At 50.4% G+C, this 20,075-nt stretch overlaps 1 protein-coding gene across 2 annotated transcripts; it reads right to left on the reverse strand.

Annotated features, from left to right (window-relative positions):
• Nucleotides 1–27: 27 nt before the first annotated feature.
• Nucleotides 28–14,381, reverse strand: KLHL25 (kelch like family member 25). 2 transcript variants are annotated; one of them, XM_088537984.1, is made up of 3 exons: nt 14,333–14,381; nt 2,230–4,056; nt 28–177 (listed from the first exon to the last, which is right to left on the reverse strand). In XM_088537984.1, the coding sequence occupies exon 2, from the start codon at nt 4,037–4,039 to the stop codon at nt 2,270–2,272; it is 1,770 nt and encodes a 589-aa protein (XP_088394110.1). In that variant the 5' UTR covers nt 4,040–4,056; nt 14,333–14,381; the 3' UTR covers nt 28–177; nt 2,230–2,269. The 2 variants fall into 2 exon arrangements, with proteins under 2 accessions (XP_088394110.1, XP_088394045.1); XM_088537919.1 differs by lacking the exon at nt 28–177 and having other exon boundaries at nt 2,197–4,056.
• Between the last annotated feature and the right edge of the window lie 5,694 nt (nt 14,382–20,075).

Raw genomic sequence — 20,075 nt, forward strand, 5'->3', positions numbered from 1 at the left:
AAAGAAGCCAAAAAAGCACATAAAACCTTTATACAGTGACTTTTCACCAGCTTTATTTGCAGGTTGGTAGATTTGAGCTCCAAGTTCTCTTGTGCTTGTGCCAAGCTCCAGGTTACTGGGGAAAATATCTATGTATCCCCTCAAAAGCTGTTTATTTAGGTCTGGGCAATTCAAAACCTGTACACAGAGGAAAAAGGGAGGAGAGGAAGGTAACAGCTGTGTATTTTTGGAGACCAGCTTCTATTCGGTTGCTGAGAATCAACTTTCACCTCAAAATATTCCCTATTCCTATTCCCAGAAGTGTGGCTGGCATTGAGGTTTAATATTCAGACACATCTGCTACCAGAGAAAATTAATTTTCAGCTCTAGGATGGCTCTTAAGGGGAGGCCTCATTGACCTGAGCTGAAAATGATGGAGTCCTCACACTCTTTGCTGCAATATTTAATAGCTGAGTGGCAGTTAATTAGATTACTGAGCCACTGTGACAGATGCTAGGCAACGCCCGAGAGGGAGAATTTGGAAAGGCCATTATCTTCCAGTGCTGGAAAGGCTCAGAGAAATCAGAGAAATTAACCCTTTCAACCCTCACTGCATCCTCTCTGTGAGCCAGCCCATGTCAAACCCAAGCATTTCTCAAATTGAAGACCAGCATAATGCTTAGGGTGCTTTATAGCCTCCCACCAAGTGCCTGAAAAAAGCAGGTGATCACATTGGGCAAATGCTAAGTAGATGTGCCAGGAGAGGCTCATCTGTTCCCAGCCTGCATCAGAGAAGATCATCACTGGGAAATGCCAGGGCACTGCAGTAATTTCAGCCCACTGAGTTATTCCCAGGCACCCCAACTTTTCTTCCTTATATTAAGTGAAGATAAGGAAGAAGAACTCTCCTCACAGTCTCACCTCCCAGATAAACCCTAAGTGAAGCTTGTCTACCTTGCCCCCATATGCCGGGGCTTCCAGGCTCCTTCAGCTAGTTGGCAGTTAGCCTCTAACCATCAAAGCAGGGCTGCATGTATTGCCACCACTGTGAAACCTGCAACCAAGTGCTGCAAAGGTGTTAAGGATTTCTTGAAAAGATGGTACTATTCAAGTATCCATATCAATAGCTGTTTTCACAGTGCAAGATGAGATTTCTGCCTTTCCTTGTCCAGCTGCATTTTGGCACAGTTAGGTCAAGATGAGCGAGCCTAAGTGGAGCAAAACCAGTAACCAGATGGGCAGCCAAACATCTCACTGTGGAGGAGAGGGAAAGAACCAGCTACCAGGCCTCCTGTCCTTGTCCTATTGCTCTGCAACACTTTTCCTGAACAAGCGAGAACCAGAGCACCATCATGAGCTCCCACCAACGTTCTTGTTCTCACACACCTTGAAACACATTCTTCTTCTGGTTACCAAACCCCTTCCCTCCCACTCATGTCTCACATAGAAGTCTCAGAAGTTCTGATTTAACAAGCAACTGTTTGGATGCTAAATAAACACCAGGACCATCAAATGCACCATGTCTTCTAAGCCTCTGCTTCTGCTACCCACTACCCATCTTATCCACTAAGATGTAAATACAGAGCTTAAAAAGAGATTCTCCAGTCTCCCAAGGGTTACTTGCCTACATGCTCATCAGCATCCAACTGATCATACCAATACCCAGGAAAAATAACAAAGTATTGAGAATTTTTTTCAAAGCACTTGCTGCTGAAGTATCTTCCAGATCTCAAGTGTAGATGCATTTAGAAATCTGAAACTGCATCTCCCTCAGCCACGTGGAGACAGGATGTGTTCCAAGGCCATACCCTCGTGAGTCGGCACAGACAGATCTGCTCTCCCATACCCACGCACACACAGCAGCTAGCTTAGACAAGGTATTATTATAACATACATAGAAAGATGGAGGCTGGCACATCCAGACAGTTCAGAAGGAGGGCAAAGCAGCTCTGGTCTGCTTGTAACCGGAGCTTGCAATCCATCTGCTTGGAACTTGTAATCCATCTACCCAGCTACAGAGTCAAGGCCCTGTTGAGTTATTGAGGGTATCATCTTGAAATAAGAGAAAGCAAGGAGCGAGCTAGACTAGCATCACAGAACTTTTATTCTTTTCTGGTGCTCCATCCCTCCCACCTTCAAATATACCCTCCTCATAAAGGGTAAGCTAGCTGGAGCCTTGGCTTCAGCGTGGTGGGGAAACGCATTTGAGGCAAGATAAGAAGTTTCAGTTTTAGCAGAAGAGACCCTTACCTTATTGTATTCCTGGGTATTAGCCCCAGAGCCCTAACTCTCATGATGGCAAATGCTTCCAGGTGCTGACAAAAGCTGTGGGGATGAGCGAATAAGGCACCGTTGTGATACAGTTCCACGTGTCTGACGTGGGGTCGTAGCAGTCCAGTGTTTTGCACCTCTGAGTCCCAAAATAACCCCCCACCACGTAGAGTTTATTCCCTGAGGCCAAGGCATGGCAGGACATGCGCTTGGCTGTCATATCCCCAATGCGTGTCCACTGGTCCGTTTCGCAGTCGAAGCGGTAGGCGGATGCTGCCGTGAACTCCGTGTCTCCCCCCATGATGAAGATCTGGCTGCCCAGGACAGCAGCCGCCGTGTAGCGCCAGGGTTGCGGGCACTCCGCTTTGATCATCCACCGATTCTCACCTGGATCGTAGCACTGGACTTTGGACACCATGTCCCGGTGAATGCTGGTGCCGCCGAAGACAAAAAGCTTGAGCCGGGCGCTTACCACAGCAGCGTTGCTCACTCCGTCTCTCAGCGGGGCCACCATCATCCACTTGTTGGATGCAGGATCGTACTTCTCTACTTGCTTCAAGGAAACAGAAGGTGATGCTGGAAAGACGCCAGCCACTGCCGTGTGTCCACCAACCACATAGAGGCAGTTCTCCAGTTCAGCCGAGCCATGCCCAAACCGAGCTATTAACATTGGGGCAGCTTTTGACCACTCCTCATGAACAGTGTCATACACCCACACATCTTTGGAGACTCCGTTCTCCGAGCCCCTACCTCCCGTGATGTATACTTTACAGCCAATGGCACAGGCACTAAACTCTTTCCGTGGACTTGGCAGGTCTGCCTTGGGGATAATTTCCTTTGCTTTGTGATCCACTTGGTAGATCTTATCACACATGAAGGTCTGCCCTCCCAGGATAAGCAAGGTGTGCCCGGCTTTGCGAGGCCTGGCACAGGGGCTGGTGACCACTCCATCATTCTGGAGAATTTTCTTTTTGCACTGAATAGCTTCATCCAAGACAAGTTTGTTCCTTTCATCAACCATGATCAGGTCCTCACAAGCCAAGGCTTCCTTGAGGCATTCAGAAGGAAGTAAGGCCAGGCGAACATTCCTCAGAAGCTCTGGGAGATAAGCCTTCCGCTCATCCAGATCATATTTTACCCACTGGATGACAGCTTTGAAGACCTTTTCTTCATCCTCAATTTCCAACTCATCACTGGAGATGAGGTCCAGAAGAGTGTCCTTGGATAGGTTGTTGAAATCCTCACTCTTGTGAACAGTTTCAAAGTTGACCAGGCACATCCTCCAGGAGAGCTCATAGAGCCTCCGGCACTGATGAGCATCCGAGAGCAACATCATGCCCAGGCAGTTGGAAGGATAGAGGTTCTTCTCCAGGAACTCGGCCGCCGCGTCTCGGACATCATGGAACTGCAGCATGTCTCCGGCCTCCAGGAGGGACTCTGCATTTTCCTCGTTAATGATGATCCGAGAGGAGTAAGCGAAGTCCAGCAGCAGTTCGAGCACCTCGGGGTGCAGGCTGTCATGGAAATTCACCTCATCATCCAGGCTCTCGCGAAGGCCATTGCTAAACATGGCTTCAAAGTACCTGCTGGAGGCCGCCAGCACTGCCCGATGGCAGGGGAAGGACCTGTTCCCTGCCCAGAGGGTGACATCGGTGAACATGCGGTGCTTGCGGAGCGTGTTCAGGTGGGACAAGACGCAGTCCGGGTGGGAAGCTTTGTGGAACAGCAGGATGTTCATGGAGCCAGTGCTAGTCCGGGATTTACGGTTCTCATGGACGCTGACTGACATGATGACAGAGTTATTGCCTGCAGAGAAACAAACAGAAAATACCCGATTATTTTCTTGTCATTACTGAGGTGGGGCAGGGAGCCAGCAGCAGTGGAAAATCCGCACTTGCCCCTCACGTCACAGTCAGCACATCTCAAACACCGGCTGAAGCTGCAGTGCTGGCTGCCCCTGGCGTTGCCACTGCTCCTGTGTCCTGCCTTGCAGAGCCTGTGCCTGCTTCAGGAGAAGCACCTTCAATCCCCCTGATGTTTAACTGAGGCTGAGCAGGGTGGAAACACGGGGAGAGGAAATTCTGCACTTTGATGTCAGCTATGAAGCAACAAGGTGAAGCAATCAGAACCCAAACTTGCTGGTAAATTGTTCCAACAGCCTCTAGAGGGAGATTTAGTTACTTTTCTTTCAAAAACAGCACTGAGAGAGGGGTCTGCCCAGGATAAAGGGCACCAGTCTGTTCTTGGCTCAGCAGAAATCGCGTCTGGTTTCTAAATGCATGAAGATTATTGCAGGCTTAAGAAAGACAAACAATTGTTCCTAATTTTACTTAAGAAATACATAGCTACTAGCACAAGCCAAAGGATTTACATTGTAACTTCGATTGATAAATCTCATCAGACACTTCATTGACAGTCACTTTGCAGTACACACTGTCATCAGAGAATAAGACAAAAGAATTAACTCACACTTTTTAAATGTGCAGGAAGAAGCAAATATAATGTTTTTATTAATTACTATTTCATTTAAGCATGGCCTCATACCTATTCATGCCTGTGGAGCAGAAGGCCTTTAAACCAGTCAAATTAGCAGAATTTAGATGATAGCATCTAAGTCACTTGCTGTAAAATAGTTTAGCCAGCCCAGCCTTAGTTACGCAGGGAAAAAAAGCAGGTCCATGGACATGCAAACAGCCCTCTCACACACTAGAAAGCCAGTACTAAAGTGGAGAAATTGGTAACACAATTGCCCTGAATTTTGAAAAATGAGCCTTCCAAAGGCAGGGGCCTGGAAAGAGCTGGAGATGTCAATGAGGAGTGTGATTTTTCAGAGTAAAACACACGAAAGTGCGTGCAGAAAAAAGTCCTTACCTCCGTGGGAAACGGTGCCAGCGTCCCGGTGTCAGTGCCCACCACGGTCACCTTGTGCCAGGGGTCGGCCCGCGGAGCCGCCGCGGAGGGACCCGGTGAGGGCGAACGGGCAGAGCCGCTCTGCTGGGGCAGGCACTGCACGAGCAGCACCAACGCTGGGGAAAGGCAGCCCCATTTACAGGAAAAGAAATAAAAAAGACACTGCTTGAGAAACAGCATCCGGCTGGGCTGGACCTCCCCTCTCTCACCCAACACTGCTCGCCTTTCTTCCCTTCTCTAATGCTCTTTTTCTCCCCTTCTCTTCCCTATTTGCCTTCCCCCCCATAACAAAACACCTCAGTTCTGCTTTTGAGGCCAGAGACACAGGGCAGTCCTCCCTCCTCCCCATGCTGTCCCACTCCATGGGTCAGAGCTCCAGCCACGTAATCCCTTAGAAATCATTAATTAACAAAACAGATACAGCTGGGGAAGTTTGTTTATTTTAAATTTACTCTTTGCAGCCTGATTTTTTCTTTCAGGACCTTTCCCCCTTGCCCTGGGGTTTTCCTGCGTGCACAGGGTCACGGCTCGGCCCCGTCCTTGCCTCATCTCCTCCGGGAAGGCCGGGATCACGCGGATCCCCCCAGCTCAGCCACTGGGGCCCAGAGGAAAAACACTCATCTAGGAGGTTATATGAATTCAATATGTGTCAAAGCTCCATAGTGCTGAACTGAGGAATACAAATTAAACATTTATGAGTCTGCTAAAAGCTATTGATTTGGGTTCCGGTGCCTGCAACCTCAGAAACCACCCTGCCAGGGCAATTGCTTTCTTTGCTCACAGCTCCGGTCAGGTATCGGCCGTTAACCTTTGATTGCTTATCCACAGAAAATTAAGCAACTTATATAGGACAGCTAGGGAAACAAACAAAAGATTACAGGAAGGCAGCATCGTTTTTTTTTTTTCCTCAAGACTAAGAATAGAAAAGCCGCTACTCAGAAAGGCAAGGGCAGGTCATTTAGAAATAAGAAATGCCTCTATAAAAGCTGCAGCAGAGCTGCTGTGATTATTAAAAATAAATAAACAAATAAAATCAAGCCTGTCATGGATTATGGATCCCACAGGCTGAGCACACCGATCAACTGAAACTGCTTAGGCAGCCTCTCAAGTTGGGTGCGTGGCCATCTCATTGGCAAGGCTTGCCCTGCATTTTTTGGCAATTCCCAAACAGCTTGTTTGGAGGGCAAACAGTGCAATGTGCCTACTTGGAGTCCTGCTGGAGCTGGGCACGAGCAGGGAAATAGCAGGGCTTCATTCTTCCCTCCACCCACACCCCCCTGCATCTCACAATCTACCAGAGACTTTGGCATCATCCCACACATATCGGATGAACAGAAACTGCAGGCAGCAGCTATTTTATCTGATGGGTTTCTTGCACAATCAGTAGCCTTCTGCACTCCAGAATCCTGAAACCGAAAGGATCTTTACATACTGGGCAAAAACGCATGCTTAAATTTAAGCAATATTTAACTGCAGTGACGAATAGGGCTGGACACCTGGCACGTTCTCTTAGGCACTTTGCACGTAGGACAGAATTTGGCCTCTGCCACATTCCTGTTTTCTCCTACTCAGCTACTGAACAGAAGCTAAAAACCAGAATCACGCAGGAGGAAGGATATTTTGCACAGAGAAACCCATCAGTGTCTCCTTCCCAGCTCCCACCTTCTCCACAAGAGCCCGGGGGTTATCTGAGCTCGCTGCTGCATCTGCCATCCCGCAGGAAGCGATCCCGAGAACCGGCGCGCCGATGAGAACAAGGCAAGACCTGAACAAACTGGGTCTTGGATTTCTCCATGCTGTAGTCTTTTTTTTTTTTTCTCTGAAAGGCAGTTATTAAAAAAAAAATGTCTACTGCATAGCCTTTTAGAGGATCTTATTGCACGCAGAGGCAGATGATAACTCTTATTCCATATGGATGAGGGCATAGGGTATCAGCTTTTTGACATCTAGCCAATGTTTTCTGCTAGCTATAATATTCTGCAGGCTCCCTGCAGCCCTTATAGAGCAGATCTAGGAAATACAGGATTTTTTCCAGCATGGTAAGATAAGGAAGCTTTGGAAAATCCTTCCACTCACCCACACGTGGAAGACAGCAACCTGGGAGGAGGGTAAACATGGCAGAAGAGACCCCTCTGATCTCCGCTTATAAACAAAATGCCTCAGCTAGCTCCGGACAGGACAAAGCTGGCAAAGAGAACAAGGGGAGAAAGCAAAACCACAGAGCTGGCCAAATTCCCTACTCAAACAACGGCCACAGTTCTCCTGTTTGAACCATTACCTAGAAGAAGGCTGTCTCTCATGGGCCTGCAGGTTGCTCTCTCATAAGCTCCGCTTTAGGCAGTGGGGACAGATCATATTAGAATATCCCCTGGGGTTCTCTCTCTCTCATAAAATCCAAGCTACCCTTAGAAACCCCAAAGTCAAGTCTCCAGTCACAAAAAAACTGCATGAGAGGAGGGCTTAGGAGCACTGTAGTGTATGAACTGTTTGCTTACATGGGGTCGTTTCCCTATCCCACCCTGCCCTTAAACCAGCAGACTATCCGTGATCCTCCAGCAGGGAATTCCCGGCTGGACTGGCCACGCTCTCCACTTCCTGAGGTGACTTCTCCACAGCTTCCCCAGATGGGCTGTACAGTTGGCCCAACAACTTGCACGGTGCCACATCTGTTCCCAGAACAGCTGAGGCGCTGCTTAATTTTAAGAGGACAATACCTGAGAGTAATTACCACATTCCCTAATGAGACTTTGGGGTTCGAGACTCACTTCTACTTAGAAGTGCAAAACTACAGAATTAAGCAGCATTCTCCCAAGACCATAATATTTGTCTGAGCACCAACAAAGAGCCCAAAGCCCATGAGCTGAATCTGGTACTCGTCGTTTGCCATGAGAAGCAGCAAACAAAACAGTTTCTTTCTGCCTCGCTCAACCTAGAATTATTAAAGCACATAAATAAGCTGTAAGGTTTGCCACTGGCTCAATTTACACGTCCTAGAAGAAACTGCTCACGCAGGAGCGCAGGCTGCAAAGGCACCGTCCTCCCAAGACTCCAGTTCTTCTGGCTGGTGTGATTTATGCACAGGATGTTGCGTGCTCTCTGCTAGGGCTTTATTAGAATTTAAATGCTAATCATGTGATTTGAAGATCAAAGGCTTTGGGCCCAGGAGAGCTCTCATCTTATACTTTCTTTGATTTATTCCAATTCATTTTGGCTGTTTCTGTTTTCCTTGCCACGTGGGACCTAGCTGATGCTCTGAATTCGCGGTCTGCAGAGGAACAAGGACATCAGCCACCACCTATCCACACGTACCAGGCTGGAATAGGACAAACAGCACCACTGCACGAGGAGTCCTTAAGTACCTCTGCTGGTCTGGGCCTTATTCTTTCATCCATCCCTGTGACCTTGCAGACCTGGGGAGCATTCAGGGGACATTTGCCTGCCTGCATACAAACGCAATCAATCAACACGTCCACATGAACCAGAGCAGCACAAGCTCCTAACGAGCCGAAGGCAACTTCTGCGCAGCCACAGGAACGGCAGCTCCAACCCTGCCCCAGAGGCAGCAAGGGGGAGAGCAGCACAAGGACACGTGGGCCACGGTGCCCGGCCCCGCTGCGGACGTGCGACCCGCGACCCGCAGCCGCCCAGCCCGGACAGCCACGGCAGACCGGCCTCGAGCCGGGCGTGAGACTCATTTCCCTTCCTCTCTGGTTTCACAATACTGGTGCTTTAGGGCGAAATGCAGCCCTGGATGCAGACAAAGTTCAGCTTCTCCCTGGGAGCAGGGGGATAAATTTGCTGCCTGTTTAGTCACTCCTTACTCGCTCATCCCAAATATCTGTGCTTTCCCACGCCTTCATGTGTCTCCAGCGCCTGGTGCTTGGGCCAGCCATGCCATTCCAGGACAAAAATCACTCCTATAGAGCAGCCAATTCCCCTTCTCACCATGCAGAGCAGCAATCTAGGGACCTGAAAAGTCCCCCACTACTGCATTTTGGCAGGGAGGAGTTTCCCTGTGAAGATGTTCAGGAGACAGCGGAGCCACAACGCGCTGCCAAACTCGCATCGGGCAAAGCCGCGTTCCAGAGGTACGGAAAGCGCGTCCTCAAGGGGAGGTCAGCAGAGCTTGATGGATGCCAGACAGGTGTCACCTACTTGAACACACAACTCGAGCTTCAAAACGGGAACAAAACAGCAGAAAGCAGAGATGGTGAGGAAGGGAGACAGAAAATAAGTGGACCCAAGTAGGTTCTCAGCTCCTCTTGGTGCCCCTGCACAGACAGGGCAGCACGTGGGCTCCCAGCCCCAGCTCAGAGGGACCTGTCAGAAAAGCCCAGCACTAAAAATGCCTTTTTCCAAAGAGTGCTCAAGATGAAAGAAATAAATATAGCACTTGGCACTGAGCATAACACTTGGCAGCAGCCAAGTGGGCAGCAAAGAACCTTCCTTACACCTCCCTTGGGCACACGTGCTGCCCTGGGCTTGATTTGGTTTAGGTGCAGGCTCTGCTCTCCAAAGAAAAGGGGTATTTTCCAGCAGCAATGCAAGCTCAGCAATTTGTCCATATCGTGCAGCTCCATACCTCTGCTCAACAGGATGACTAATGCACTGGAAATGCAGCCGTGAGTTTTCACCCTGCAATGCACCCTGTAATTCTGCCTTGAATCAGCAGGTACGTCTGGAACACAGCTGGATTTGGTCTTCCCGACAAACTGCCTTTCATTAGATCTGCAAACAGGCAAGCAAAGGAAAGGGAGTTCAATGCCCCAGCCCCGGATCTGCGATGCTGTCCCAACTTTTGGGGTAGGAGGCCTTCCATTACTGCTTCTTCTCCCCTTATTTTCTAGTCCATCCTATCCTTCCTACACCAAAAACAGAGAGACCTTGTGAAAGGCTGCTCTGTTGGCTCAGACAGAAACTGGAAGGTTTTCCAAGCCCAATTCCGTAGGCTCCAGGATATCAGATTGTCTGGAGAAGGTCCGGGCACGTACCTGATCTTCAGGGTGCTTCCTCAAGCAAATCTGACCTCAGAAACTTGGTCTGCCCCTCACTATTTCATATTCTGGTCTCAGCAGTACCCCTGGAGCCCCGTGCCCCACTCTGAGCCCAAAGGCACCGCAAGAATCCACTGAATGCCCCTTACAATAAAAATCAAAAGCAGCATTTCAAGCTATACCAAAGAGCTAGTTTCTTGTTCCATCTGGCAAAAGCACTGGCAAAAGGGGCAACAGAGACTTAAATCTATAACGAACGGAACTAATCTGAGCCAAAGGAGGCTGCTTTCCAGCCAAAATAAAAGTATCTGTAGGAAATTTGCTTTGCATGCAACAGATGCAGTTATTTGTCAAGCAGACACTGGACTTGTTGCTCTGCAGCTGAATGACTCCATCAAGCTTCTTAAGCTACCTGCGAGGCAATCAAATAAAGTTCACGCTCACCCCTAAGCACGTGGGCTTTGCAGCTCCTGGGAACAACACACCCTCCCGCCACTACCCGGGCCCGGATAAATAGCGCTTTTAGCCGCAGCTCGGCTCCAGACAAGAGCTTTTCATTACTACGCCTTAGCCCCAGTGGATCTTTTCAGAGCCCGTGATTCATTTCAGCGGCTGCTGCAGGGTTTTGTGCCCTGGGCCTGCCCTCCAGCTCGCTGGTGAATAAATTCCATTCTGACAGATCAATCACAGCGGGTCTGCAAAATGAATGCAGGACTGCAGAGGGGCCAGCGAGTTTTCTGTCCCCCCGTCTCCCAGATAATACTCAAGAAGGCTGTGGAATAGAAACCATCTACTTGATCACAATATCTACCTCAACCCCATCTGGGCAGGATAAAGTCCCTTTCAAGCGAGCCAGGGTGAAAATATGCTGTAAAGGAGAAAGGGCTTCAGTACTTCAAATACAGAGAAGCAGAACCACATGCCACTTCCCAGAGAGTTTACAGGCTATGTGGCATATCACATTAATGCCAGAATAACCGCTGCTGTTGCTGACTGCAGAGAACCTGCTCAGATCCTCCCACTCTGTGCTCTGCGCCCAGCATGGAGGTGCAAAGGGGAGAGCTTGGTGCTCAGACCCTGCTACCCGCGCTCACACCAAACAGGTCTGTCTCCTACCACCAGGACAAGATGCAAACGCTGGGCCTGGCCACTTAACCTGGTTTGGTTCCGTTGCTCCTCTGCCAGGCAGGAGGTCTTGGTGCAGGCTCAGCAAGCTGGCTCGCTCGAAAGGGACTTCATCCTGCCCAGGTGGGGTTGGGGTAGCATCAACCCAGGTGCTTGCAGGTTACCGCATCACAGCAGCAGCCCCGCAGCAGCCCAGGCTACCCGGGCACCCCTGCAATCCTCACAAGCAAACCAGAGCAAGCTCCAGGACAAAACTGGCCTCACCACAATCCTGCAGACTTTGCAAAACGTAATGGTCAGTAAGCAGACAGTGGCTATGGGATATGGAACATTCCCAGGCTTGGATGGGGTCGGGAGGGGAGACACAGCAGCCTTTAATGGCTGGAGTGATGCTAAGAGCCACCGAGGGGCTATAAAGCTGTTCAGCAAAGACAGACTGATGTGATGGTGGTTACAGGCCATGCCGGGGGCCGGGGGGCTCGTTACAGCTAAGCGCTTTTAGGCAGCTCTCCAGCAGCCGCTGCTTCGAGCCGGGCCGGCCACGCGCGCTCCAGTCTGTGGAAGGCGGGAGTAAATCTGTGTCTGAGGACAAGGGCTGACATCACCTCCCCAAACCGCCTCCGAGGCCGGCAGGGCGCCGGCACCTGGCACGGACCCCGGAGCCCTCTGTGCTCATCCCGCTCCATCCACCTCCTGCCGCCCGGCACCCGCCTCCCTTGGGCTCTTCCCTCCGCTCCTCTGGCTCCACCAACACCCTGCCCGTCCTGCTCCACTCACGTAGCTCATCCATCCGCACCTCTGCAGCTTCCTGCGGCCGCTCCGGAGCGCCTGGAAACCTGCAGGCTTTGGGCAGCAATGGTCACCACTACAGGGACACGGATGGTATCATCACTCGCCTGTATGTATAGATACACACACACACTCTTTTCCCCTCCTTGACCATCCAGGACTGCATCCAGCCGCACTCCTTCCACGGTGCATGGTATAAAACCCACCACGTGCCCATTTTCACAGGTTCAGCATTTGTCCCATGCAGCCGCTTGGCACCCGCTCCCAAGCTCTCTGCCTACACAAATTTCACCTGCCTCGATAGCACTTCTTCAGCTTGGCCACCTCTCCTCTGCAAAACCACATCAGGGACTCGGTGCCAGCCTCGTCGTTCCAGTTGCACCTGCCCCAAATGCAGTGTGTGAGGCGATCCTAGTGCACAACCCACACATGTGGTGCGCCCAGGGGACCACAAATTATACTCCCAAAAGACAAAATGCTTAAAAATGAAAAAAAAAAAAACAGAAATTTACGTTTCCCCGTGCTGTAGCTCCTTACACTCTCCTGTGCCTGCATCATGGTGCCACTGCTTTTCTGTCAAAAGTTTCACAGGTTTTAGCCCTGAGAATCCTGCGCCCCTACCAAACTTGCCCTTTGCAAAAAGAACTTCTGCAAACTGCGCCTCCTTCCCAAGCACTGTGCTGAATGCAGCCCTATCGTGGAGATAAACCGCAGCAGATGATTAGAGACACGGGAGGTAAAACATGTTCTCAGATAAGACTTGATGTGAGGCAGCGACACAGGACAAGGGAAAAAGAGGCCCCAACAAGGCTCCCATCCTGAAAAGATGCTTTGGGAGATGGGCAGAGAAAACTGTACAAGAGTCTCTGAGAGCTGCAGGGGCTCTTACGGGGGCGGCAGTGAATAACCCAGCTGTGCCAGCAGCAGCAGCAGGCAGCCTCCACCCGCAAGGCGCATTGCAAACACGGCAGGTCACTCCTAGGGTGGCCTCGATAAAAACAAGCGTCACAGGACGCAGGGAGGAGGGAGAGCAGCAGGAAGGTTTGCATAGTTTAAAGGTTAGAGCCGTTTGTCTGCGCCGACACGCTGGGACTGTCCCGGCCAGGATGAAAGAGCCCGAGCGCGATGGCCCGTGACGCAGCGGGCAGGCACGTCGCTCCGGCGGATCACAAGGGATCCGCGCGGCGCTTCCCGGGGCAGGGACGAAAGCAGCGACCAGGTCGGGGCTCCCTGCATGGAAAGTGCGAAGGCCACCGCTGAGGTCCCCTGCAAACAGGGGACTTTGGGCCTGGCCCCAAAAAACATCCATCACACCAGCAAGCAGCCAGGCAGGGAAAGCAGCTCAGAAAAACAATGAAAAAAGTAGGGGGGGAACCTCTGCGTGTGAGCTCTGAAATGCAAAGGGGCCTATAAGGGAAGCAAAGCAACAGGGAATTGTTTTTTCCTGTTTTCAGCTCAGAGCAGCCACTATTAAAAAAACTGCAAGCTTCTAAGCATGGTTTCTCCAGCTCATTTCCTTGCACACACTTTGGGAGTTGCATCCCTTAAACCACAGAAGAGGGCTTTGAGAAATGCACGCACAGCAAGCTCAGCCACAATGCTCAACTTCCAGATTTTCCCTATAGGAATGGCAACTTCTGAGAGTTTTTTGTTTGTTTGTTTTTGCTGGCTTAGTTTTTTTTTTTTTTTTTTCTTTTTTTTTTTTTCTTTAAGAGAAAAGCCCTTTGCCCCCCTGCACAGGCCGGGGCAGCTTTCCAAGCCGGTGAAACCTGCCCTGGAAACACCGCGCTGCAAAGTCACAAGACGAGCGACAGAGCCGCTTATCCGGGTGGCGCGTGGGGTCTCCTCCGCCACGGGATAACGTACGGCTTACCTATAATATACACACACACTATATACAACGCACATTATATATTTATATATGATATGCATGCACATACATACCTATATCAATACCCCACCGCTCTCCCCCTTGCAGGGTACTTTGTCTCGCGGAGGGCAGCGCCGCGCGGGCGGCCGGGGGTGGCAGCGCCCACGCGCGCCCCGGGGCACCCAGGGGCTCCCGGCCGGCAAGCAGGGCCTTTTGGGGGGGTAATATCTGACCTGCTCTCTCCGCGCTGGACAAAGCGGGAGCCGCCGCGGGAGAGCCCGCACTGCCCCGGCTCCTCCGCGGAGGGCCGCGCGCCGCCCCCGCGCCCCGTGGGCCGCTGTCCCGGGCGGGCTCGAGCTCCGGTCCCGGCCCCGGCCCTGCTCCCGGCACTCACCGCCCCTCGCTGCGATCCGCGGGCGCCCCGGCCCGGCCCGATCCGGTCCGGCCCGGCCCGGCCCCGCGCGCTCCCTGGGTACCGAGGAGCCGCCGGGTGAACGGCGCCGCGCGTGGAACCGGCGGGGCGGGGCCACCGGGCGGCCTCCGCCAATCAGGAAGCGCCGAGGCCGTGACGTACGCAGGGGGGCGGTCTGCGCGCCCCGCCCCGCGGCGGCGCGGCGCATGGCGGGGGGGCGGGACCCGGCGCGGCGCGGACCTATGGGAGGAGCGGACGGGGACGGGGGCGGGGCCAGGCGGCGGGGGCGCCGCGTGACCCGGCGCGGGAGACGGGCGGGATTTTGGGGAAAAGAGGGAACGTGTGAGCGAGGAATCTGCAGCGTGGGGTCCTGGCGTCCGCATTCGCGTTCCGCTACCAAAAAAATCGAAAACATACCCAAAAGTGCATCACAAATTTGGGGCACGTGGCAGACTGAGGAAGTGGTGCTCCGAGCTCTCTCCCATGACCCGTTTTCTCCCTATACCCCAGCACAAACTTCCAGAAATAATACACAAGTCAGACAAGAGGAGCTATTAATCATGTCTCCCCAGAAAAGAGCTGGATGGGAATATCCAGGTCCAAGGTGTGGAAGCACCTGCACCCCCGTGATGGGGCTGTTGAGGGCCTGCTCTGAGGAACCTCCTTGCAGCCTGATACCATTCATGTCTTGAGGTTCCTGCTGAAGAAACTGCCACCAATGCTCATATAAAGGGCTGCCGCTGCAGCTGATTTTATCCAGCGTGAGCACAGGAGGAGGTGGAAAGTGGCTGCAATGGAGATTCCTTGAAACACCAATCTTGGTTAAACACCTCATTAAAAAATACATCCCTTTCTCACCTTCCCAGGGCGAGGGAGAAGCTGACAGGGGGCTGGGTGTTTGGTAAATAATGAGTTGCACCACAGATGCATGAACTGCACCAAGCTCCTCTTTTCTGTATCTATGCTGTACCCGGGACCCTGCACGTTAACCCATCGGCTGCTGCTGTTTTCCCAGCTATGAGCTCTTAAGAGGCCCACAGATTGTCCCGGGGCCTGTTAATAACTTTAATGAGCTGCTCAGGAAGACAACAGGGATTTGTGCAAGCGTGGGTGTGGTGGCCTCCGAAATGCATCTGTTAAGCAGCACTGACATGAAAGAGAAAATTGATTTTCCCTTTGAGTGCTCAGTCCCACCCAGTCACTGTGAAGTATGAAAGAGCCGTGGAGGAACACGAGGTCACGTCTGTTAGCACTGAGGCCTCAGACCGTGATTGCAACAGCAGGATCCTGTCCCCAGCAGACTGTGCGTGTGAACCGGCCTCGAGACGTTTCGGCAGCCGCCTGCCATAGGGGCCCGCGGCGCGCAGAAGTCGTAGCTGAAAAGGTGCTTCTAAGGCACGAATCCCCTGCGCACCAGCTCTCGAGCCATATAACCCTCCGGACTCCATGCAACCATCCTGACTCCCACCCGCTCGACCCTGGGATCCGACCCCTGCGAGTGCAATGCCGAAGAGCGCGGCCTCGCTCGCTCCCCTCAGACAAGCCACGTCTGCGGCAGGGGATCAGCAGCGCGGTCACCATCCTGCTGGAGGCCGAGCAACGAGATTTTCTGCCTCGCTGGGCGTTGCAGCAGTTTTGGTGTATAAACACTGCTGTCTGCGGCTCTCATGCACTCCGCTGTGTCTGGCATGGCGCGTCCTGCATTGCAGGGGCGCTCACATGTGGTGTTAGGCACTGGGTGCTCACGGAGGTAGGATATAGATGTGGGATTTGGACACGAGCTTGTGCTTTGAGAGAGCAGCACCGGTCGCACCATCAGAACACTGTGTGCTCCAATCACTCAACGCCGCATCCAACACCGTCCTTTGATGGGAAGAAATCTGCCTGGGCAAGCAGTAACACTTTGGAGAGCAACACTCGGCCATGCAATAAGGCTGGATCTGCGATGATGGGCACATGGGACCTACCTACTGGCAACCAGCTCCTCTCACTAGGAAGCTGGGCCAGGCATCTGGGAAGGCAGGGGAGCGTAGTGGGAATGGTTAATAGCAAGGGAAAAAACTTGTAGGCCATTTTAAAAAATAAAACTCTTGTTTAAGAGGATTTAAATACTAAGAGTGTGTAGGGAAAAGAAGCTTAGTTTATGATGGATGTTAATACCAGCTCCTTACATATGATACTGGCCTCAAGCATCCCTTAGGGTATCTAAGGGACTAACACTATGTTTATAATTTCAGTTTACAGGGGAGATTCTCTTGCAGTATTAAACAAACCATGTCCTGCTTTGGTTGATGTGCGTGATGTGAAGGCAGTTTTAGCCAAGCGGGGTACAGAATCCTGCAGCCTGTTGGCATTTTGAAAATGAACTGGAAAACCATTGACTGAGATTTTCCCCTTCAATGTGAATCATTACAGAGAACAGGGGTTAAATATTTTTAAACTTGAAAAAAAAACTCCACAAAACCAAAGTTTTAATTGAAAAAGTGTTTACCCTATGGCCATATTTGTGCATGAATGCTTATTGCAAGAGCAGTCATTAAGAATGGGGCACTTGAACATTTGCAAGGTTATACATTTGATCTGACCTGTTTTAGAAATCAACCCAAATTGCCTTGTTCCCACTGAAACCTTTCCTTCCCAAAGGTGGACATACCAAGGATTTGCCCTACTCAACATTCACTAGCGTTTTCTACCCCTTTATATAAAATCTAACTTCTGTGGGAGCTAAGTAGGTGATGTTCTCAGAAGCAGCAAGAAGTATAAAACCTGGTCAAAAAACATGTTGGCTTCCTTTCTTTTTTTTTTTCTTTTTATTTCCTTTTTTTTCCTTTCATAGAACACTTCTATTCTAAAAAAACTCAACTCTTCAAGAGGTTAAATAATAACATTCAGTGTTCTCCCCTCTAGGTGACTGGTTTCAGCCCGCTGCTGGTCAGTAACTTGCCATAAGTGCTAATGGCTGCTAAGTGGTCTGTATGAAATTAGTTTAATGGGTCTCAAGCCAGCTGCTAGTTGACAGATGCCCAAAAATCACGACTCCAAGTGGCTTCCGGGTTGGCAGTCACAGCAGGTTAGTCAAGGACTGAGGAGGCCATGCAAATTCAGCACTTCCCTGAGGCTAGAAGTACAGACAAGGTTGCTTGTGAATATTTTCTCCTGTTGTGAATGCTAAGAGCCTTCAGAGAAGGTCACAGCACCATCTCTGAGGAGCTCATCCATGCTGACACCTCTCACTCATCCAGGGAGGCTGAGGTAGCAAAGGTAGGAAAATACCACCAAAGAGTCCCTGTAGAGGCTCTCCTGAGGCCAAGGAGATGACACAAGGTAGCAGGGAGAAGCTTGATAGAAGTTTTCACACTTTGGCTTGTCCTACACGGGAGGACAGACTGCAGAGCTGCTGCTCAGACTATACCAAGGTACATTTCGTGCAGCAACAACAGCAAGAAAAAGACAGATTCCTCACCCTCATCCTTCTCCTTCTGATGCCAAATTTACACAACCTTACTTTTTCTGGCAGCAGGAAACTTCACATTTAAATATAGAAGCAGAGCACACTTTCAGATGGAAATTACAGCAAAGGAACAACAGATGGCATTGTTTGCTGGCCTGGAAACGTGCATCTGCTCTCCACAGGAAATGCTAATCGGAGTTTAATTGGGCATTCAGGGGGAACCGTTCCCTGTCCCTGGGACAAGGGCCGTGTGTGCGGCATCCTGGAAAACGCAAGGAAGTAGCTACAAAGTCATCAAAAAGCCTTGCTGGGCCAAGTCCAAATTAAGTGCATAATGCGATAGCATAACCCAGAGAATTTCCTCTTGCTGAAATCCTTCCAAGCCACTCAAAATAAAAATGCAATTGGCAAAGGCTTATTTTATTTCATTTCCAAGAGGTCAGAGATTTTGTTTCAAAGCAGTTCTGCCGCTGACCTGGAAGCAGATCCTATCCTACCTGCTCTTTGACTCTCCGAGGCGTGGCAAGATTAAAGCCTAGCTGAGAGCTTCGTAGCAAGCACCAGAAGTGGGGATAATTAGTTGGGAAGACCAATAATTCAACCCTGGCCTAGACTAACCAATCCCTCCATAGGGAAACTGAGAGCAAGGAGAGAAAAGAGGGTGCTGGAAAATGCTCCCTGACTTGTTCCCATTAAATAGGCAATTATTAAATGTGTCCCCGCCTGGCACCTTAATTTGGAGCTGACAGAGGTGTTTGCAAACCAAGGCCATATCTGATCGAGAGGTGGCTCTAGGAGCTCCTCAGAAACCTTCTTCTCAGCAGAGCAGCATTTGCGGGTCTGTCTTGGCATGACTGGGACCACTTTTTTCACTTTTTTCCTCATTAGACAAGGCAAGCTCAAAGATTCGAATCTGACCTTGACTGAGAGCAGTGTTCTTGTTACAAGAGCTGGGCTGGAAGGACACATTGCCTTGGTGGTGCCAAGACCAAGCGCCTGGGACTCCTGCGGGTGCATTCACTTTCTCTCAGAAAGGATTAAATAAGAGAGGTTTTATTTATTTATTTTTAAGACAATTAACTATTGCTGTAGAGTCCTCTAGCGGTGAACATCTCACTCACCACCCAGGCATGTTCCCAGGTGAACTCAACCTCAACAAAAAAGCAGACATAAAAAGAGATATACGTAAAATAAACGCACAGATTTAAAATATTCTACCTCAATGCACCTATGCTATTTAGGAACCGTGCTTATTCTCTTCCCAATATCATTTTCTATCCACATCTGGAGGGCGCTCTTCCAGATGTGTGGGTCTGAGCTTGACATGCATTAGAAACTCAGGAAATTCCCCATGTGGCTTCTGTTGATGCTGTTGTTCAGAGAAAGGATGGAAGAGCAGGAGCCCATAGCACTGAAACACCGCCAGGCTCATGCCAAAGCTCTTGCCATTTTAAAATCCAAACGAGAACCATCCAGGCAGCGCAGGATTATCGTGCTGAGGAGCATGGGCCAGCTCTGTCCCCAGCAGCCTCGTAACGCTGAATATGAAATAATCCAGGGTTCAGACCTGGTTCTGAGTGCTGAGATAACTCTTTCTGTCCGCAGCTGGTTAAAAGCAGCAGAGTTTAGATGAGATTTCAATACTGAATAAATTTGGCACAGTATTCTTCACTTTTCACTCTTCGGACTTTCTGCTCCCATGTTGTCCCCAAGCCTATTTTATTCCTGCTCCTATCAGTCCAAGGACATGGCCTTATGCAAAATCCATACTGAGGGCTGAGCAAAAGGCTGCTTGCAGCAATTTGAATATGTGACAGAGAGGGAAAAAAAATCTATTGCCCGCTGTGAGTTCACTCTGCTAAAGAGAAAAGCGTTACCCTTGACAGGATATTCCCCCTGATAATGAGGCAATCATGCCCACATGCAGCTCTCGCCCTTCAGGCCCAGCTCTTCTGAACTGTGATTCAATTTCTGCTTCAGAACCAAGGAACAAATCTTACAAAAGTCTGAGGCTCCACTACAAAGTATGCTGCAACCAAATAATTGGACACTCTTTTATAAGAGTCTTTTTCCCCTCCCATTTGAATAATCAGCTACAAATACTGCCCTTTGAATTCATTCTTCTACACAGGAAGAGCTGCATTAGCATCTGCTAGAGATAACCCGCTAGTCGTTGACAGGCTGTTTAATTTAAGAAGCAACAAAAAGACCAGAGGAAAAAAAAATAGGATCATAAAATTGTTAGCAGACTTGAGACTGCTGCCTTTTAAAGTG

This window comes from Tinamus guttatus, unplaced genomic scaffold, assembly GCF_059628265.1.
Source record: "Tinamus guttatus ecotype Peru unplaced genomic scaffold, ASM5962826v1 Tinamus_guttatus_pri_ptg000004l, whole genome shotgun sequence".
In the NCBI taxonomy this organism is placed as follows: domain Eukaryota; kingdom Metazoa; phylum Chordata; class Aves; order Tinamiformes; family Tinamidae; genus Tinamus; species Tinamus guttatus.

Bases quoted from the DNA above. Each gene is read 5' to 3' on its own strand.
- KLHL25 (XM_088537984.1), bottom strand. From the start codon at position 4,039: ATGTCAGTCAGCGTCCATGAGAACCGTAAATCCCGGACTAGCACTGGC.